The 23,387-nt window shown below is 33.6% G+C and overlaps 1 protein-coding gene across 13 annotated transcripts in view; it reads right to left on the bottom strand.

Moving 5' to 3' along the window:
• The window catches only part of Mycbp2 (MYC binding protein 2), a 272,081-nt gene that overhangs the window by 86,308 nt on the left and 162,386 nt on the right, over positions 1 to 23,387 (bottom strand). For all 13 annotated transcript variants that reach the window (XM_058580959.1, XM_058580960.1, XM_046449465.2 and 10 more), the window contains 6 exons: positions 21,528 to 21,700; positions 20,064 to 20,208; positions 16,333 to 16,548; positions 11,974 to 12,029; positions 3,312 to 3,427; positions 570 to 667 (listed from right to left, as the gene is read on the bottom strand). In XM_058580959.1, the coding sequence (XP_058436942.1) occupies positions 570 to 667; positions 3,312 to 3,427; positions 11,974 to 12,029; positions 16,333 to 16,548; positions 20,064 to 20,208; positions 21,528 to 21,700 (804 nt within the window). The remainder of the gene's footprint in view (positions 1 to 569; positions 668 to 3,311; positions 3,428 to 11,973; positions 12,030 to 16,332; positions 16,549 to 20,063; positions 20,209 to 21,527; positions 21,701 to 23,387) is intronic.

Genomic DNA, 23,387 nt, shown 5'->3' with positions numbered 1-23,387 from the left:
TTGTACGTCTTCAAATAACAGCAGATTACTTATGAAATTATAAAAATGAAATCTTGATACATATTGAAATGTATATGACTGGAAAAAAACTTAAGAGAATTATTAATATATATTTAGAATTTCCTTTCTAAATTTTAAATACATATGACCAAAAGGTTAAAAGATACCTTTTTAGAAAGGTAGTATATAAAATGTTTCCTTTCTAAAAATTGGTTTACTAAAATTCCTATACGTATTTTTTGGATGTTAGGAAATTAATTGTTCTTTTAAGGGCAAAAGACATTGCAAATTTTACATTTAATTTCAGTAAACTTTTTATTAATTGTAAACTTTCAGTAACAGAAAATACACAATGATTATTACAGCATTACATAAAGAAACCCCAAAGCACAGGTTTTATAATTTAAAATGATTACCATGTAACACTCTCCAAATTTATTTGAGATATTTAGAATTCAAATGCTAAAGTCAATCAGTAAAATATTAGATATTTCATGGCCATTTTGAAGTATCAAGGAAATACTTAAAAAACCTGTGCCCTATTCAGCTTGGACTTCATCTACCCTAACCTTATTTGGTTGAGGTTCAGCCTTTGGCTTGACCAACTGAGTTCCTGGTGGAATCATCCCTTTTGGTGGGTCTTTTACTTTTACTTCAAGGCCAGCATCTGTAAGAAAAGGAAGGCAGCTAAAACATTTGACAAAAAAACGAGAGGAAGGATCTTTCAACTCAACCTTATAAACACTCACAAGCTATTTTAAACAACTAAAACAAATGTCTCGATCTGTCCTTTTAAGATGATTGGTAATTGAACAAGCTAAAAAAGACAAATATTTAAAAAACGGACCAGAGCTTCCAAAGTGGCAAGATACAAAGTTTTCCTCAGGGCTTCAAGCAAAAATGGGGTTTCTAGTGTTTAACTTAAACATATGAAATGATACTGAAAATTCAGAATAGCAATAAAAATAAACCTTGTACAATTAAATATTATCTGACAAGAGCACCCATTACTTATACCAGTCACTTCTGCTGCTGACAGGCAGTACAGCATGCCTGACAGCATGACAGACAGACTGCACAATACAGCATGGTGGTTGAAAGCTCAGTTCTTGCTCTAGATTGCTTGGGTGCTCCAACATCTGCCACTAATTTATGACTCTCAGTGTCCAATGTTACCATCTCTGAAATGGAAATAGTAATAACACCTATTCACTGAGCTGTTATAAAAATTAAATAATTTAAAATACATAAGGTATATGCAGAACAATGTAGGTATATTAACCGTCCAAAAATGTTAGCTTTTATTGTCATCATTCCAATGAATTATCCTTTGTCCTTATCTATCATTGAGCAAGATCCTAGTCTATTGACAGTTTGGGAGAGAGCTGAGTTAGGAAGAGTATGAAAATTGTGTGGAGAAGAAAACGGATAATTCTGGATGGGTAGTAGCATACACTTGTAATTCCAGTGACTTGGAAGGCTAAAGCAGGAGAATCACAAGTTCAAGGCCAGTCTCAGCAATTTAGTAAGGTCCTAAGTAACTTAATGAGGCTGTGTCTCAAATTAAAAAATAAAAAGGGTTGGGGATATAGATCAGTGGTAAAGCAAAGTGCCTCCTGGGTTCAATCCCCAGTACAGGAGGGAAGAAAAAAAAAAAAGAAGAAAGAAAAAGAATGATTTTAAATAAATACAAATCTCTTTCTTCAGGTTCATTCTAAAAAATAAATCAGTTTCCTTTACTCCAATATTAGATAAGATTTAAAAACTCTACCTACTGAAATTTTAATAATATTTGCAGAGAAAAAAATTCTTTATGAAATTATTCTTTACAACCATGGTTTTTAAATTCCTGTTCTAATTTGTACCTCTCATCTGTCACTACTTATATTTTATTACAAATGATTTTTGTTTGCTTGTTTTATCTCAGCAATCTTCACCAAACAGTTAATACTGGAGAGAATTGTACAATAATATTTTGCTCAGAACCAGCATGTTTGCAGAACAAAAGGCATTATGGATATGCTGATAAAAGGAGACTGCTGCAAAGTCCGTGGATAAAAAAAAAATTTCTGGGGTGGTATTATTTTATATGTCTGATTCTATACAGTTATACTAATGTATATTCTATATACATCAATGTAATGTACCTCTTTAACTCCACTGCAAAAACAAATTGCTTAAAACAGGGATTCCCAAAGGATATCATTTTAGAATTCAGTCATCCCTGGTGTCTGATGAGGATGAGTTCCAGGATCCCCCTCACATACCAAAATCTATGGATGCTCAAGATCCTTATATAAAATAGTACAGTATTCGCACATAGTCTATTTACATTCTCCTGTATACTTTAAATCATCTCTAGATTACTAATTTCATACAAAATAAATGCTATGTAAATAGCTATTAGATGTATTGTTTAGGGAATAATGACAAGAAAAAAGTCTATACATACTTATTATAAATGCATTCCCCCCCAACCCCCCAAAATTATCAATACATAACTGGTTGAATCTACAGCTGTAGAACCCAAAGACACAGAAGACTAACTGAATTCTTATCTCTGACCTCTCTCCCTCTTTTCCATAGGTAAGAGATCTCACTGGTTTAAATAAAAAAAAGATTCTTAACTTTAGAACTTCTCAGAATTCCTAATATGTTGATGTAAATCATGTGACTGTCTATGGTGAAATCATGATATACTAGATTTTCTGATCATAGGAGTTCCATTTATTGAGCAGTGTCATAAAGGATACCGTTTTAAGAAACTGACACTGATAAACACTTTTTAAAAAATTCTACTATTATCCTATCACACAGGGAGTTTAAAAATTAAGATTCATGTCCCCTCCAAAATTAATGTTTTTCAAAGCTAATGGCAGATAAAGAAAATTCATTCATTCAACAATATTTACTAAGCAGTCATTATACGGCTGGTACTGATCTAGAGTGGGAAATCCATGGGTGAACAATAGGGTTTCTGCTCACATCCAGGAAAGGAAGAAGGCAGACCATGATTGGTAGACAGGTTATGCATATGATAATACAGCAACATGGAGAGCATCACAACCTGACTGGCACACTGGGGAAAGTAGGGAAGAAGTCATGAGGGCTATAATACTTGAGCATAATTTTAAGACCTTAGGAATGCACTAACTACATACTCATTATAAAGGACAAAATGAAGACATATAAAAGTTATGAAACCTATACATGTGTATAACAAAAGTGTCAAAACTACAATGAAGGAGGATTTTGAGTCTAGTTCTTTTCACTAGATAACTTATAACTTAAATAATTTTATACACATATACCTATTTCAATGCCATCAATGGTAACATGAATAGTGTAGAGTCCAATAGCCCCTGGAGTCCAATTTGCACAATAAGTGCCATCATTATTGACACGAATCAGCATATTTTCACTGGGCCTGAAAAAAATTAAGAGGGATATTGGAAAATTTACTTTCGATTAAACAACTGAGATCACTATGATATTACACTAAACATTTCATTTTGGTTGGCATTTTTAATACTGACTGGCAAGCCTGCTACAGTGTTTCCCCACCCCTGACAATTGAAATTTTTCTTTCTCACTTCAGAACTCCATCACCCTTCTTCCTTACTTGCAGTTGATTATGACCTCACCTTTTTCTTCAGTAAGGAAATGATACAGATACAAACCTTCAGGTTGCAATCAGATTATTAAACCTGCTTCCTCTCACGTTCTCTCCTGTTTCAATGAAAGAAGCATCCTGGACCTTATCCAAAGCCAGCCCCTTTACTTGAACTGCCAAACTTCTTCCCTCAATACTTCCTTGCTCCAATTACCTTGCTCCTTCTCCCATGCATTTTCAATTTTTCCCACTGTATGGGATCATTTCTATTAGCATACAAAAAACTTGAGAATTTCCTATTTAAAATTTTTTATTGGTTTATAATAGTTATACATAAGATTAGGATTTATTTTCACATAATTGTAAATGCAGGTAGTATAGTATGCTCCAATTAAGTCCCCAGTACTTATTCTTAACCTCTGTACGGCCCTCCACATTTCTTTTCCTCTACTGACTTATTTATTTACATTTTCTTTTAAAAATTAATATCTTGTGGATATACACGGTGGTGAAATTCACTGTAGTACCTCTGGAAAGTTATATAAGATTAATTCCTCTGTTTTTTCCTTACCCCATCTCTTCTCTCTGCCCCTCAATCCCCTTCTCCTACTCACCTAACCTTTCTGTCATTTTGACGGAACTCTCCCCCCATTTCTTTTTTCTCTCACTTGTCCCACCCTAATTTTGGACTACCTTCCCCATATCAGAGAAAACATTTGATCCTTCACTTTCTGAGTCTGACTTACTTCATTTAGCATTATAGTCTCCAGTTTCATCCATTTACTAGCAAATAACATAATTTCATTTTCATAGTTGAGTAATATTCTATTGTGTGTATATACACCATAATCTTCTGCTGATTTTGGTGTTAGTTTCTTCTTCTTTTTCTAAGGTCTTGAGATGTACTGTTAGAGTATTTGTTTTGCAACTTTCTGTTTTTTAAATATATAAACTAAGTGCTATAAAATTTCCTTTTAGAATTGCCTTTGTACTATTCCAGAGATTTTGCTATTATAATATCATTGTTTTCATTTGTTTTGTAAAATTTTTAAAAAATTTTCCCTGATTTCTTTTACTATCCATTTGTTATTCAAAAGTGTGTTATTTAATCTCCACATATTAAAGTGGTTTCTGTTTTCATCTTGCTGCTGATTTCTAAATTCATTCAATTATGGAAGAAATTATCTCTATTTCTTTGTATTTGTTAAGATTTGCTCTTTGACCTAAAATAAAGTCTATTTAGAAAATGTTTCATGTGTTGCTGAGAAGAAAGTGAATTCAGTCATTAAATAGTGAAATATTATATAGATGTCTGTTAGGTCCATTTGATAAGTAGTATTTTTTAGTTCAGAAGAATCTTTATTTAGTTTTTGTCTGTATGATCTCTCTAGTAGTGAAAGAGATGTGTTGAAATCACCCAGTATTACTATAATGTTGTCTATTTGATTCTTGATATTTAGAAGAATTTATGTACGTAGAAGCTACATTGTTTGGGGATAAACATTTATAATCATTATTTCTTTTGTTGGATGATTCCCTTAACAGTATGAAGTGACCCTGTCTCTTCTAATTGAGTTTGTCTTGAAGTCTACCTTGTCTGATAAAGTAGCTATCCCTGCTTGCTTTCAGCAACAATTTGCATGGTATATCTTTTCCCATCCTTTCACTTTCAGTCTGTGAATGTATGTCTGCAAGGTGAGTTTCTTACACCCTATGTATGGTTGATTGGATTGAAAAAGAGATGCAATCTAAGTCTTTTGACATAAATTCAAGATTTTCATTCAATATTATTATACAGAGGTGATTCTTATTTCCTGTCATTGGATTTACTTCACATGTTAGATTCAGATTTGATTCTCCTTCAATTGACTATTCTTCTAATGCAATGCATTCCAATGTTAGTTTTCATTATAATTCTTCATTTCTTCTTCATGAAGTATTTTGTTGAGTATGTTCTGTAGTGCAGGTTTTGTGGTTATGACTTTCAGTTTCTATTTATTGTGGAAGTTTTTTTTATTTCAACCTCAATTCTAAAGCATAATTTTGCTGGCTATAGTAATCTTGGTTGGTAACCATTTTCTTTTAGAGGTTGGTATACATTATTCCAAGCCCTCCTGGCTTTTATGGTCTGGGTTGAGAAGTCAGTTGAGATCTGAATTGGTTTCCTCTAAATGTGACTTGCTGTTTTTCCCTTGTGGCTTTTAAAAGTCTATCCTTATACTGTATATTAGGTATTTTCATTATTATTGTGTTGGAGAATATATACACTGTCTATTTGGAGTTCTGTATGTCTCTTGTATTTGAATTACCACCTCATTCCTCATATTTGGAAAAATTTCCAATATTATTTCATTGAAAAGTTGTGCATCTTTTTAGTTTGTTTTTGGAAACTTTCATTTACTCCAATGATTTGGTCTTTTGATGGTGTCTCAAATTTCTTAAAATATTTTGGTCATGGTCTCTTAACATCTTTTCTTTATAGTCAATTTGATTTTAAAGATTATATACTTTGTCTTTAAGGCCTGAAAATCTATCTTCAAAGTGGTTTAATTGACCAGTGAGGCTTTCCAATGAATTTTTAATTTGGTTTATTGTGTCCTGATTTCCAAGATTTGTGTCTGGTTCTTTCTCAGGATCTACGTCTCTTTATTGAAGTGATCTTCATTTCCTGTATTTTCTAATTTCACTCTATACATCTTCTTTTAGCTAACTGATCATTTTAACCACGAATCTTCTAAATTCTGTATGAGACATCTCCTTGACTGTGGTATCTATGGAGTCACTGTTATGGGCTGTCTGGGGTAGTTTGTTCCCTTGCTTTTTCATGTTGTTTATATGTCTACCCATTATTAGGATATAACCATCCTATTTTAAGCAAGCAACTATTTGGGGGGATTTTTCCCTCTTAGGAACCCTGGATTGAGTAAACAACCAAGTATTGGTAGTTTAACTCAACGTGTGGCCTCTGATAACTGCATTATCAGTACCACTCTGAGAGCAGTTACTGACGCTATTTACTGAAATCACTTAAGAGCCAAGCCACATATTATTCAACCTTATGAAAAGAACAGGCAAGAATGATACAGACCAAGGTAAAAAGGAGACAGAAATTAATGGGAGGGATTTTAGGCAGTAGTAAACAGTGTAAGCATGAGAACAGAGAGAAAGAAGAGCAAGTATAAACAAGAGCTAAGAAAATACAGCTAGAAAAAATGATTCCAATTAATGTGTTTAAACCATTAGAAGAAATACATTCAAATGGGTTGAAGGTGCAATGTTGGCTATTAGGGTAACAACTATCAATCAAAACAAAGAATAGTTTAGGTCTGGGATTGTAGCTTGCCTAGCATGTATGAAGCACTGGGTTCAATTCTCAGCACCACCTATAAACAAATTAAATAAAGGTTATTCAACAACTAAAAAAAATTTTAAAAAAGAATAGTTTCTAAAATCAAAGCTGACATTACAGTGATTTACAGTAAACCATATCAAGGCAAAGAAAGTTCTTATTAAATCTTGGTTTGGATTTCATTAGGGTTTGGGATGTTTTGAGGATGTCCAGCAGTCTTTTTGAATTCCTCTAGCAGTGCTTGGATGCAGGAGCTACTTTTCTAGTTGCTATAAACCTCTCACTAGCCAATACTGGTTTGTCAGTTCAGGGGCCTGGAACTGACTACTCAAAGGGTGCAGTATTGTGTCTGTTTGTTGTTTTTGTTGTTGTTTTGTTTTCCCTATTGTGTGCTGGAGATAATGATGTAGGGCTCTGGATTATTGCTGTAGATCTCCTTGGTACCAGTTCCCTTCTACCGGATTCTTTTCAAGGTGGTGTAGAGCCTAGTGGCTGTCTATAAGCACCAATCACAGGGTTGTGGGTTCTCCATGGGTGATCTGTGATGGAGTCATGCCCCTTTGTGGATGCAGCTCACTGGGGTCCTTAATATTGAGTAGGGTAACTTAGCTGGTTCACTTAGGTTCTATGTTCCACTGCCCCAGGTTGGGTATAGTGGATGCTGCTTTCCTCTGCTGTCTGTGGCTGAGGCAGTGCTCAACCAATGTTCCACAAGTGTCTAGAGACACCCCTGTGGTGTTCACAGGTCAGACTTTGTGCCATGGTTATTTGCTGCCTCATACCAGGAGAATTTTGGCTTTAACCAACCTCCCACTGGTTATGATCTGGACCCAAACACCTTCCCTTTAAGTTTTATAAGACTCACATAATTTCTGCTGGCTGCTGCAAAGATCTGGACAGACTAGCTTTGTTGCTGGATATCCAGGCTGCTTCCCTCCTGGACAGGCCTCACATAGAACTGTGGCAAGAATCCGGGGGAGAGGCCCTCTAGATTTCTTAGGACTCAGGCAATTTCCCCAACAGCAGTTTTAAGGGTTTCCCTTTTTTTTTTTGGCTTGGGGCCAAAACTGTATTCTGGCTTGGATGAGAGCTCTTAATTCCCACCACTGAAATTTGCAGGCCACAGATCTGTCTCTATTCTGGCTTGCAAAGGCACTAATCAAGTGCCTGGAGCTCTCCCTTTCTGCCAGGGGTTGATGGAGTGGGCTCTACTTCTCTGCCCAGGGTTCCTGGGATGCTTCAGAGTGCTTTTTCTTTGGCAGGGCTCTGCCAGATGGTCCTTTCCTGCCTGTGTTCCAGGGATGTTGCATGAGGCACTCCTTCCCTGCCTGGGCCTTTTTTTAGGCCTGCATGGAGTGCTCCTTTCTCATTCCTAAGGAAGCTGAGTGGGATGCTCCTTCCTTGCCTGGGCTTTTGCAGAAGCTGTGCAGGGTACTCCTTCCCTTCCTGGTTCCAGGTTACTACCAGTGCTTTTGCAGAGGCTGCGTTAAGCCCTCCCTCCCTACCAGTTTTCATGTGGGATGCTGTATGGGGGTGTTGGATACTCCGTAGAAGGCCCCTTCCCTGCCTGGGCTCGTACAAGATTATTTAAAGAGTGATTGATCAGTTGTGTGTTACACAACTAAGCTGCAGATTTCCAAGCCGCTTGGAAATGTAATGAATGCAATGGTCATTTCTGCATTTAAACTGCTTAATCTGGTATGAGAACACCTTTGCTGTTAACACATTTTAAAATGTTTTTTTTTTTCCAAATATTGTTAATAAGGGGTGAGCTTAAGAGTTTTTCCATTCTCTCTTTCTCTTTCTGGTGTCCCTCCCTCCTTCCCCCTCCCTGATCTAGGTTCAGGGTTAGGGAACTCTGATCTTATTTTCTATGCTGGTAACCCATCTTCTAGGCTCTCCAGGTCTCAATCTTTGTAATATTGAATCTTAAGAGTATTTATTCTGTCATCCATGTCTCAGATTTGCTGATCTTTCTCTGTCTCCTTTCTGAGTTGTTGGGAAATCTGGAATCACTGTTTGTTCCTAGATTCTCCCATCTTGACAAATCAAATACCTCCTCTTAATATTATAGTCTTCAATAAGGTCTCTTAGGTCTTCTCGCCTTTATATCAAAATTTATCTAAAGAATGTCCACAATTACCTTCTTCATTTTTTTAAAAAATTTCCACTTTCACAACTTACTAGGTTTTTTGATCCCAACACTGCAATACAACTGCTGATATCAAAGTCAGGAATGCCCATCATGTCTCTGAATGTAATGGTCATTTTTTCCAGGCAATCTCTCAGTAGCATTTGATAGTTGTCAACTCTTACTTTTTTGAAAAACTTCCTTCTTCTTGCTTCCGTAACTTTCTCCAAGTTTTTTTCTTTTGCTTCAATGGCCATTCTTAGTGTTGTTGGCTATCTAATCACCATTCAATTTACAGAAAGCTCCAGGACTGGGGTCTAGGTTTTCATTTTTTTTCTATACTAACTTTTCAGTAGCTAATTCATCCATTCCTCAGTGTTAAGAATCATATGTAAAAGGATGACTCGCAAATTTATTTTTCCATGAGTTTCAAACTCTTTCTAGTTATAAGCTGCCATCTCCACTTAGATAACTAGGGATATCTTGGTGTCTCGATTTTAAAATATCTAAAGAAAAACTCATTTCTCATCCATATACACCTTATAAAACAAAGTAGGAGAAATGAATGCCTGTTTTTTCCTTAGACTTTTTGATTTTCATAAAAATCATTATACTATACCATAGGCTGTAGCAATATTTTATCCTACTGTGCCAAAAAAGTCTTTGTTACAACTGTTTAACTACACAATTGTAGTACAAAAGTTGCCATAGACAATATATAAACTAATGAGCAAGACTGTACTCTAATAACATTTATTTAGGAAAGCAGGCAACAGGCCAGATTTGGTTTGTGGACCAAATTGGCTAATCATAAAACTTCTGGTGAAATCAAAGAAAATCTATGATCATTTTTGATTCTTCTCTCTTTTGTCTTCTGTTCCACTCTATAAGCACAGTCTATTAGCTGTACCTCCTAGGTGTATCCCAAATTCCATTTTAGTCCTTTTACAACTGTTCCATGATACTTAATAGTATCTAACTTATCTCTCTGTTCCCATTCTTGTACCCCTATAATTCATCTTCAGAGAACAGCCAGAATGATCTTTATAAAACTACAAATCAGATGCTGTGCCTTTCCTGTTTAAAACTCTCTAAGTAAATTTGATTAGAAGAAAATTTAAATTATTTAACATAGGTTACTACTCCATATGTAAAAGTGCTCCAAACTCACCTTTATTATTCCTCCCTCTTGCTCACTTTTCTCTAGCCTCTTTTCTGTCTGTTCCTCAAAGGAATCAAGATCCATCCACTCAGGCTTTCTTTTGTTGAGAACTACCTTCCCCATATCTTTACTTGGTCAACCACCAACACTGAATTCTGTTCGTTTATGAGAGCCATAGCTTAATCAGTGGATTAATCCATTTGGTTGATTAATAATTGGAATGAAATATTGTGTGATAACTGTAGGCAGGCGCTAGAGGAAGTAGGTTACTGGGGACATGCCTTTGGGGATTATATTTTGACCCTGGATCCTCCCACTCACTCTCTCTCTCTCTGCTTTCTTGTTGCTATGAGCTGAACAACTTTCCTCTGCCACACCCTTCAACCATGATGTTTTGCCTCATCTCAGGCCCAAAGCAATGGAGTCAGCCAACCATAGAGTAAACCTCTAAATTCATGAACCAAAATAAACTTTGTATCTAAGTTGTTCTTGATAGGTATCTTGATCATAGCAAACCAAAGCTAACACAAACTCTCTAGTCAAATACAACTCCTCAAGTAGCCCTCTACGGTCATGTAATAATACTTTGACAGTTTGCTCCATCTCCAACATCATTAAATAACCTTATTTATCTTTATGATTTATTTATAGTTTGTTTCTCCTTAGGAATGTAAATGCCATGAGAATCACAACCACAAATGTCACATTCATAAAGGTACTCAAAGCCTTTCCACACAGCAGACGCTCAACAGTTTTTAAAATGAATACATTAATTTTCTTAGATGAGACTATTTCAATTAGGTTTAAGATGCCCAATGTACACAAAAACCTGTTTAGTAGGGAAATGGTCAGCTTGTTCTTATTTAACATGCTATAAGTTAATACTGTTCACATTTATTTTACAATTTTTTTATTATCTACACATGACATTACAATGATCTTGGCAATTCATACATTTGTATCATTGGGGTATAATTTCTCATTTTTCTAATTGTACAGATTACAGAATCACACTGGTCATAAAGTCACCTATATACATATGCTTCTACTCCAGCAGACATTTTATTAACTAAAGTCAGGAACAAAATGCTACTTTCATGTACCCAAAGATACAATGTATAGCACTCTGCGTTTTAGGAAAAAAGAAAACTTTCTATATTGTATATTACAACCGTACTTTGCATATATACCAAAATAAAGTCAAAGTAATCTGTTAGTTTCTAGTAAAGTCATGTGATATGCAATACAATGAAGCCTATAAGTAAGTATGCTTTCTCAGATTTACTTCAGAGCTTTGCCTAAATTTTATGTAAATGAACTCTCTGAAGTACCATGGATCTGCTTAAATACGAAGTTAACAGAATTAATCAGGGGTTGAAAACTTAAGATATCATAACCAAATGTGAAATCTCTTCATACTCATTGGAAGAAGAAAAGGAATAATTAAAAAACAGCAAAAAAATCAAACAAACAAAACCCAATCAACCCCAGACAAGCCAATTAATACTTATTTTAATGAGTATTTATTGTTTCTCTAGTAGTTTTGTAAAATACTGACAGTATTCCAGTTGAATATACACTCTGCTAGCAAATCTACACATTATTATATGGTGGTAATTATTTATTTATGAAAGTTAAAAGTTGAAATGTAGAATTATTTTAGGTGTAAGCAGATGACAACTGACATTTTAGCTCTTCTTTCAGAAAATGATCCTTACCTCTTAGGAGTTGGTGATGCAAAACGCAGCTCCTCAAATGAGTAATTTTCATAAACCTTTTGGGAAACAAACCAGTAATAGTCATAAAATCATTAAAAACATTCTCAATCAGTGAAATGATAAAACATTTAATAAATGGTATTGAGAAAACTGGTTATCCATACAAGGAGAAAAGAAAAAAAATTCAATGACCCTACATTACATAATTTACAAAAATATTTTCCTGTTGTGTTAAAGACTCAAATGAAAAAACTTGAACAAAATATTTTAAAAAGAATATCTTTTCAGTATATTAAAATGTAGATTTGTATTAAAAATATGCTCTAGAGAAAAGGCTTCATCAAACGGAGAGTGGATTTGTAATATATATAACCCAAATGAGATACGCATCCATAATAAAGGTCAAATCAATAAAAGAGAGAAACTACACAGAATAAAAGTGAGTAAAAATGTGGCATATATACACAATGGAATATTACTCAGCAATAAAAGAGAATAAAATTACAGCATTTGCAAGTAGAGAGATGGAGTTAGAGAAGATAATGCTAAGTGAAGTTAGTCAACCCCAAAAACCAAATGCTAAATGTTTTCTCTGATATAACGAGGATGATTCATAGTGGGATATGGAGGGGGAGCATAGGAGGAACAGACAAACTCTAAAAGAGGAGTGGGAAGGGAAGGGAGAGGGCAGGGGGTTAGAAATGATGGTGGAATGTGATGGACATCATTATCCAAAGTACATGTATGAAGACATGAATTGGTGTGAATATACTTTGTATACAACCAGAGATTTGAAAAATTATGATCTATATGTGTAATAAGAATTGTAATACATTCCACTGTCATATCTAAATTAAAAAATTAATAAATAAAGCATCATATACTTGGCTCTTAGCAAATAAAATTAAAAATTTAAAAATTAAAAAGAATGGGGGACGTAGCCCAGTGGGAAAGTACTCTGGGTTCAATTCCCAGTACCAAAAGGAAAAAAAATTACGTACATTAAAGAGACTGGTACAATGGTACATATGCAATATGTTTTAAACATTAATGTAAAAATTTAATAAATTATTTTACAAACAACAAAAAAAGTGAGTAAAGACAATTTCCCAAAGAAGAAATCTGAAAGGACAATAAATATTGAAAGTTATTTAACTAAACAACAAAATAATCATATCACAATCATCAAATTGTGTTGATAATAATCAAATGATAGTAAATGCCTATAGTCCCACCTACAATGGAGGGTTAGGTGGGAGTTTGGGCAACATAGTAAGATATAGTCTATTAAAAAACAAATGAACAAACAAACAAAAACCCAGTGCAAAAGGAGACAAGTGCAAGGATGTTTATTTCAAACAGCTTAAATTAAATGTACATCAATGAGAAAATGAACAAATTTTGGAAGAGAAATTAATGAAATACTTAGTTAAGATGAATAAACTTCAACTATCTCATTAAAGCTCAAAATTAATGATGAGTAAAAATCTGGCAAAAGGATATGTAAAATCTGATATCATTTTATAAACTTTTGGAATGCATACAGAACAACTAAATATATTGCTCATGGATAAATATGTATTCAGTCACAGAACAAAAACATACAAATGTAAGGGAATGAACACCATGACATTCAGGATAATGGTTACCTCTAAGGATGGGGTGGGAATTGATTGAGGTTTTATAAATGTCTTCAACTATGCCTGTAAAAATCTTAATAAAAATAGCAAAAATATTGAAACAACTATGGTGAAATGTGTAGACAAAAATGGCACATTATTCCTTATACTTTTGTATATCTGCAACATTACCAAATTAATCATTATCTTTTAAAGTTCAGGTCAAGATTTCTAATTCCTCATCTGCTTCTAACTATTATACTAATAAAGGGGAGCATACCCATTTTAAAACCCCCCTTCCTTCTCCTTATCTTTTTGTCCTCATGAAAGTAATTTAGTAATTATTTCACTTCCCTTGTCTATGCAAATATTGTACATTAACACCCTCTAGACCTTTATTTTCTGTGGTCCGGGGGATTGAACCCAGGGCTTCACATATTTCAGGAAAACATTGTATCACTGAGTTATATTACTAGACCAGAAAAATGCACTTTGAGTCTTTACAAATTTCGACAGGAGTCAACAGTTGGAAAACCCAGGTTTCTAGACTCCCAGTAGTGTTTTCTACTCCATCACTTTCCTTTTCCTGTAAATATATATTATTAAATGTATTCATGAGAGAAGAAACTATATCTCATTTTTCCACCTTCCACAATATTTCACTCATTATTAAATGGGCACATGATGTCTACTTTCCTGAAACATGACTGAACGTCCCAAAGAGATAGTCTGGGAATGGCATTCTCTAACTGCTCTAACCAGGTGCCATTCAGAACTTTCTGAAATCCTGCTCTCAGTTCTGAATTAAAAAAAAAAAAAAAATTATACAAGTGGAGGCATGTTAATAGGAAACTAAGAAGAATGATTAGGGAGAGAGGTTAAAAAAAAAAATCAAAAGCCAAGAAAGTCAGTTCCTTAGATACAAGCTGAAATGAATGTTTAGTTTTGAATTCTTCAATAGCCAGCGGGCAGTTCATCTAAAATTCCAGCTTTTTTTTTTAATTGATTTTTTAAAAATAAATGACAGTGGACTGCATTACAATTCTTATTACACGTATACAGTACAATTTTTCTTATCTCTGGTTGTATATAAAGTATGCTGACACCAATTCGTGTCTTCTTACATGTACTTTGGATAATGATGTCTATCACATTTAAAATTCCAGCTTTTTAAAAAATATTTTTTAATTGTTGACAGACCTTTTTTTATTCATTTATTTGTATGTGGTGCTGAAAATTGAATCCAGTGCCTCACACATGCGAGGCATCCACTCTATCACTGAGCCACAACCCCAGCCCAAAATTCCAGCTTTTTGATCCTGAATTTCTTCATCCTTAATAACCAACTTCAAGTTTATTTCAAACACCTACAACAAAAGTCACAGACCCGTAATATTTTACAAAATTGTTCTATCTCTGAAATCAAAAGAATACAGCCTGCTCAATTTCCTACCTCAACTTCTAGCATTATATCTACTTTTAGACTTCTGGTCCCTCTTACTCAACTTTCTCTTTGTCTGAATCTTCTCCCATTTTCCCTTCCAAAACTAGATAGGTTATACTATCCTCTCTTTAACAACCACATATGCAACTCCTATTTAGTACTCTTCTTTTCTTAAACTATTTGGCAAAATGTCAATGCTGAATCAATCTAAATGCTCACATTATCCACATTCATATCACACTACACTGTATGGTATTCAATTTCAACTAATTCAAGGATGTGTGACAAGTCTTTTCTGGTCAATTTCATATTTTGTTCTCTACAATAACTGTTTTGTTATTCTTTTGTTTTGATTCAAAATCTTGACCCTAAGATTCCTAACTCCCATCTTTAATCTAAAACAAAATTATTATCTTAAGTAGTTTATTAGGTGTACAATCTACAAATTTACCAACATCTGTATTAATTATTGTCTACCCTCTCTTGGTAGAAAGAATGAGGCACTATTATGCTTCCTCTTTAAGACCAACCCTACAACCTGAGTGTTAGATACCATTTTTATCTCTTGAAATATCTTCATTTTTTTTCCTATTCTGAGTGACAACTCATTTGTCCAAGAGTTCAGCACATTTCAATAGTCTCCTAGAGGTTTAAATCAAACCATGCTTCATAATCATCTATCTGCCCAATTGTACTGTCTCTACTCCACCACAATCTGTATAAAACACTAATTTAATCAGACCATTATTTTACTAGATATAGATAGCCTTCAATGGCTCATCACTGTTTATTAATAACTTCAATTTCATATAATGACCATCTTGATAATTTAGACTAATATTACTCTTAAGATAAAAATAGCTAGACAAAATATTTTTTTAAATCTACATAAAGGAATCAGAGAACTAAAATGCCAAAAGAAGTAGGAAAATCAAAGAAATGCATTGGGCATTTGAGAGGAACTAAAAAGTGAAGGGGGATAGGAAAAACATAAAACCCTTAAGAACTATGTTCTAATAGTAGTAGTATATGGATTAAAAATACACAAGTACTTTTGCAGGGAATAAAATCAATCTCTGATGGGATTAACTTGTTCTAAAACTGGTGATTCCCCTCTACATATCTGCCTGAAAGCAACAAAAATCCCCCGTAGAAGAAGATAGCATCATTTTAAAAAATATTCTGGGAGTTTAACATCTAATAATAGATCTTTCGACATATAATTTTGTGTCTGTATTTGAATGACTGAATTTTTTGTTAAATGGTGAAAAAAAAGTTCTCTTTTAAATAAGTTACCTTCATCATTGTTATTGCAATATATCGAGCCTCCTTAACTATCATTGGTTCATATGAGACATCCAATTTCGGTGATGCCAGCCCACCAAAAGTCATGTCGGCATTAGCAGATGCTGCTGTTACTGCAGGACTGCCAGGAATCCTTTGAGATTTCTTTACTTGCTCTTGCTGTAAAGATGTTTTTTTCTGAGAAACGGGGACGGCTTTCACTTCCACCTAATCATGATATTATAAAACACAAATACTATTATTATGTAATTGTCCTTGACACATCAAAAGAGGCAATTTACAATCATGGACTCATAATTATATAAATTCTATATTAGCATTGATTTACCTTGGCATTCTCTTCAAAAGCTTATTGATTATTAATTATTAATAATAATTATTAAAAGCTTAATAATTTTTTAGTTATAGCTGGACACAATATCTTTATTTTATTTTTTTATGTGGTGCTGAGGATAGAACCCAGTGCCTTATGCATGCTAGGCAAGCACTCTACCTCCGAGCCACAACCCCAGCACACCTGCAAGCATATATTTTAACATGTTAAAATACTGAAAATACAAACTGGCTTATAACAAAACATTTTTCAGAAATACTTTAGGAGGACTGGGAGTGTAGAGTGTAGCTCAGTGATAAGAGTGTATGTGTAGCAAGCATAAGGCCCTGGTTCATTCCACAGCATCAAAAATTATGCCAGGATTTACAGCAAATTGTTTTATTCTGTTTTTGCCTGTTAATGCATTGGCGGGGGGGGGGGGGGACATTTTGAACCCTAGGTAACTAACTACAGATTTACAATCTGAATTCTGCTTTAGTTCCTCATCAGGCATCATCATTCTGAGCTTCACTAAGAAGTTTTTGCTGTTCCTATTGACAATACTTCTGAATAGGTAATCAAACAGCAGGATCTTTGTAGAAATAGAAAAGGTAGTGTAAATTAATGTGACAGTATTACTTAAGTAACTGAGGGACATCTTGGAATTGCAGAATATCTTTAATATTTACTATCCTTATTAATAATGTCATCCCATGGAATCTGTAATTTGAGGCTTTTTATGTATACATAAAGTTAAGTGTAGCTGACACACACGATCTATTGAAGAAACACAATCTTCAGCTGGGGTTGAGAAATCAGTATTTGAATTGACATAATGACCTGGGAATATTAAAAAACCCATTCGTACTTTGAAAAAATAAACCAGCATTTTAAGTCTACAAGGTAAAATTCTTCAGCTCATACACATTTCTCATGATTAAAATCTTTAAACTTTAAATGTAATAAACAAAGCAAATGCTTTCAAATTCTAAGACATTTGATTATAAATAAAACATACTATATTTTGACACATATCATTTTGGCTGAATCATTAGCTAAACAACCATTTTCTGAGTAAATGTTAACGTTAATGCTGAGATATTACAGAATGCTAATCATTCTGCTTTCTTTTATAAATTTGTTGTTATTCTCTTATTTCCTATGTGACTGGTCCCATTACTAAACAAGATTTTCTTGGAATGATCATTTTGTAAGTAAAGAAATATAATATTCATTGCTTTAAAAAGCATTTTGGAGCTTCAGGGTATAGCTCAGTAGTAGAGGACTTATCTAGCATACCAAAGCACTGGGTTTAACCCTTAGCACCACACCAAAAAATCCCTCAAGCATTATAGAATTTGATGAATATTACCTGCAAATCAACTCTTATCTTTCAAATAATTAGCAACACAACACTACATAAATATTTTAATAATTTTGAGGAGGTTTAAAATGCTCCTAAGACCTCATGTGCTAAAAATAAAAATAGACTAATTTTCCTTCTAGCTGTTACAATGTGATATTAATAAAATTAAAAATTATAAAATTTTAAAAACCCACTTTTCTCAAGTAGCATTTAAAGGAGTAGTCTAGGTACAGTTTCTAACTTGGAGATCAATATGATATCGATTTTTAACACATTGAATAAGAGGTCTAAAGATGGACCTGGAGACATTGTAGAAAAAGCACATAGATAGGAGAAAGGAAGAAGGGGAAGAGAGGGAGGAGACATAAAGAGAGGAAAGAAGAAGAGAGAAAAACAGAGGACAGAAAAGAAAGAATGATTAATTATTAAAAAAAAGAACCCAAAGATGGGGAGAAAATGCTGTACATGAAATAACGTAAGAAGTAGGTGAAACAATTCTACTGTAAGTAAATACTGAAGTAAAATTAGGTATCCTATGAGCAAAAATAGTTTTGTGGCTTAATTACCTCTAAGCTTCAAAAAACCAATCCCTCCAATTCAACACTGGAGCAAAACAAGATTGGGATCTGCCTAAAATTTCTTTCAGTATCAATTATTCAGAAAGATGATAAAATGTTTAGATGAGGTACCACAATTCAAGATTATATTACAATATAATATAAATATTCTTTTTTTAATACTTTAATTTCTTTTTTCGTTGTTAATGGACCTTTGTTTTATTTATTTATTTATATGTGGTGCTAAGAATCGAACCCAGTGCCTCATGCATACCAGCCAAGTGCTCTACCACTGAGCCACAACCCCAGCCCTAAATATCCTTATTAATTGTCTCAGAAAAGTGGTGTCCAAAGAACTCTTTATTCATTAATACAGTAATTGATGATTTCTATTCCTTATTTTTTATGACCTAAATTCATAGATATCAAATTTATTTAATATCAATATTCTAAAATGTGGTAACAATAATACCAAATGCAAAATTTACTTTAGTATTTTAAAATTATAAACAAAACTGCCAGGTACAGGACATGCCTATAATCCTAGCAGCTTAGGAGACTGAGGCAGGAGGATTGTGGATTCAAAGGCAGCCTCAGCAATTTATCGAGACTCTATCTCAATATAAAAAGTAGAAAATATGGCTCTGTGGTTAAGCCCCCTGGGTACAATCCCCAGAACCAAAGATATATAAACAAACAAACAAACAAACATAACTTAAAAATGTATTCTTTTACCTTGATGCCCTTCAGTAGAGAAATAGATTTAAAAAATGTGGCATATGTACATAATGGAATATTACTCAGCAATAAAAGAGAATAAAATCATGGCATTTGCAGAAAAATGGATGGAGTTAGAGAAGATAATGTTAAGGGAAGTCAGCCAATCCCCCCAAAAGCCAAATGTTTTCTCTGATATAAGACTGACTCATAGAGGTGTAGGGAGAGGGAGCATGGGAGGAATAGATGAACACCAGATAGGGCAGAGGGGTGGGAGGGGAAAGAAGGGGCAGGGGGTTAATAATGATGGTTGAATGTGATGGACATCATTATCCAAAGTACATGTATGAAGACACGAATTGGTGTGAACATACTTTATATACAACCAGAGATATAACAAAATGTGCTCTATATGTGTAATAAGAATTGTAATACATTCTGCTGTCATTTATTTTTAAAAAAAAATCAATAAAAATGTAAAAAACACATGCTTTCATTAATTAAAAATTCGATCACTATTACCATGGGCCTTCCCCCTATGTGTCTAGCACTCTTTATACATAGACTTTTGTATCCTTCCTTTGACTCACCACATCTTCTAGCATATAATTTAGAATTAATATAACCAAATCATTTAAATGTTCTGTGTCCTACATTATATATACAAAGGACAGAAAAACTAGACTCTGTGTACTTGCCATTCCTAATATTTTACCAGTTACAGCAGTCAGTGTACAAAAGTCTTGTAATTTAATTCAGACAGAATTACCTTCATATTGGGAACATGTACCACATCTCCATACTGGTCTTTTGTTTGAACAGTTATTGTAGTAGGCCAACCACAACGAATATCATCTTTATTCAGTATCAGTGATGTCTTTTGAGGATCAGCATAGGAATCTGGTTGAAGCCATCTTAAAATAATGATAACAAACAAAAAAGCAAACATTCATCAGCACCTTCAATGATTCAAATGAAATTAAGCCAAATAAATGAAACTTTCACTGAACAAAATACTAAATAATATCTATTTCTGATTCAGTGATAATCACAAGTGGCTTCTTTGGCAACTGTTAATGATAAATTCATTTAAAAAATACCAATGAGATCAAATTGGTAAATGCTTATGGGCATAATGAATTATATTATATTATGTATAATTATAATATACCAATAAAAAATAAATACTATTTATATGCATTTAAAAAATGCCAAAGCATATGAAATTTCTGATGTTTATGTACAATTTGATAAAAGTCTTAAAAATCAGAAAATCTGATTTTTTTCTTTTGGTACTGGGGAGTGAACCTAGGGGTGCTTAACACTGAGCTACATCCCCAGCCACACACACCCCCCCTTTTTTTTGTATTTTATTTAGACTGGGTTTCACTGAGTTACTTAGGGCTTTGCTAAGTTGCTGAGATTACAAGTGTGCGCCACCATGCCCAGCAGAAAATCTGAAATTTTAATTATGGCTAATTTAAATACCCCCCCAAAATGAATTGAATTTATATACAGTTTGAAGGCTTAAGGACACTTATTCTTACTGCAGGAAACCTCTCTGATTTCACCTGTCTAAAAGCCTGGCAAAGAACAATTGTTCTATGGTAGCTGGAGGACAGAAAAGGAATTTTGGTTTTAGGGCAGCAAGGTAGAGACTGTCCACCCTTTCTTCACACAATTTCTTACTATCTTCTTTATTACTTTCCCTTCCATGTAAAATTTGCCATTTTCTTTGGTTTGTAACATACCCCCCGGACTCATTTTGTGATTTACATGTTCCAGTTGTCCTGTGAGATGAGTAATGAGTAATTCAATTAAGCATCACCTAAAAATATTTACAAAGATTGCAGTGAGGCTGACTGAAAAAATTGTCAGTCACTATTTGGATTTTAAAAAGTAAAGAGTAATCTCTGCAATTTTAAAAATAAAACCTTGTTCTTGCTAGGCAATCACTTCCAACTGAGCTATATCATCCAGCTATATTTTTATTAGTAAAATAACACAGGCCAGCATTTTTTTATCATAAAAAGAAAGCAAATGGCAAAACAATAATCATTAATAAATGTCATGTAGTTTTAAATATTAATCACCATTTTATATTTCAGCAACTGCAAAACACATAAACCAGAATATTTTAGGCAGCATTTTAATATCCTAATGACTCTCCTTTCATTTCTTCAGCAATGATGCCCTAAAAGAAAGTAACTGTATATTATATAAAGCACAATACCTTGCAAGCCTTCCACCACTTGATCCTGGGACACAAGCAATAAAATCATCCAGGAAGGACTGCTCATTGCTTTGGATTTGAAGTGGTAAGTTTCCTTCAAGAGCCTCTAATATAGTTGGTGAATGAGAAAGAGCTAATCCCTTGCCAAGTATACCAGAATGAGTTTTGCACACCTGTTGGGTAAAAAAGATTATTTGTATACTCTGAAATACAAAAATTTACATAAAGTTTTCCAAATTGTACACATTTTAGTTAGGCCTTCTCAGAAAAACCATTTTCTCCCCATGCTGCAATATTCCTTCCTTTAGCCCATACTGTAGAAACTTCTAGGAGGGAAAAATAAGGGATAATACTTCCTGTCTCTTTCCCCTCCTCACAAATAAGCATCTTATCAGAAGTGATGCATCTCTTCCTATGCCAGCCCTCTACTCCTCACATCCTCATCTGTTAGAGCCAGAGTTCTTTCTAAGTCTCCCTTTCTTGAAGTCTTCCTTATTGACAGAAATTATCAGTAAACCATATCTGTTCTTTTGGGTAGGTGGGTATCATGGTCATGACTTCAGCAACCTACATTCTATAATTTATGTAATTTCAAAAAAATGTTATCTTCAGAGTCAAATCCTGACTTTGGACAAGTAATTCTGTGGTGTCAACAAATCATCTAATGAATTATCATCCCTGAATCTGCAAAATGTTTAAATTGATGATCAAATTATTGCAAAAAGTGAGTGGAAGCCTAACTGTGGCTGTATACAAGCTTCATTAGTCTAAGTTAAGAAAAAATAGGCTGATAAAAGTAAAATTTTACTTTTCACTTATCTGACAAATCAAATGTAGGGAAAGACCTGCTTTAACTACCAAAACTATAAAAATGCTTAAGCCTACTTTTTGTGGCGGGGAATGGGTAGGGCAGCTAGGCAAGTGCTCTATCACTGAACTATGACCTCTGCTTTAAAAAATTTTTAAATAATAAATTTCAAAAATATTTTTCGTAGAAAAGGGTTACACTTCTAAATTTATTGAACTATCCCACAACAACCTACATTCCATAATTTATGTAATTTCAAAAAAAATGTTATCTTCAGAGTCAAATCCTGACTTTGGACAAATAATTCTGTGCTGTTGACAAATTGTCTAATGAATTATCATCCCTGAATCTGCAAAATGTTTAAATTGATGATCAAATAATTGCTCCCCTTATAAGGGTCTTACACAATTTAAATTACAGACACATATAAAACACATACTATATTGTTTGACAAATGGAAGGTATTTAATGCATGTTAGATCACCACAACTATACATCAAAAAGGTGGGAACATTTTTGTTCTTAAATAGTAACACAATAAATATTTCTTTATATCCAACTTAAAGAACATTTTACACATGATAATAATTTCTAAAATCATAATGTATGAGCTTCTTGATGGCCCACCTAAACTTAAATGTTGCCTGATATGTTTATTAATATAATGTTTATTATTTTTATATCTTAAGATACAAAGATTTAACTTTTTTGTTTTTTCAAACAAGGACAAACTGGTGGTTTGCTAATATCCAGAGGCTTCTTAAAATTACTGAGAATATGATGTCTCCCTATCATCAGTGCTTAATGGTCAAAGTTAGGAGCTTTTTTGCCAAACTGCGATAAGCTGAATTCCAATTCACGTGTTTTACAAGTTGTGTGACCCTAGGCAAGTTATTCAAGTTCTCTGCCCTTCAGTTTTTCTTTTTAAAATATGTTAACAGAGATAAGAATCTCTAATTTGCAGGATTATCCTACAGACTAAATAAGATAAAAATATGAAGAATTTTTAGGATAGTGCTTAAGTTAATAAGAAATAAATGTTTGGTTTTAGT

Source organism: Marmota monax, unplaced genomic scaffold (assembly GCF_021218885.2).
Source record: "Marmota monax isolate L192 unplaced genomic scaffold, Marmota_monax_Labrador192_F-V1.1 WCK01_AAM20220418_F8-fsc00137, whole genome shotgun sequence".
Classification (NCBI taxonomy): domain Eukaryota; kingdom Metazoa; phylum Chordata; class Mammalia; order Rodentia; family Sciuridae; genus Marmota; species Marmota monax.
Note: the sequence above shows the minus strand (reverse complement) of the source record. Positions and strands in the feature narration are given on the sequence as shown.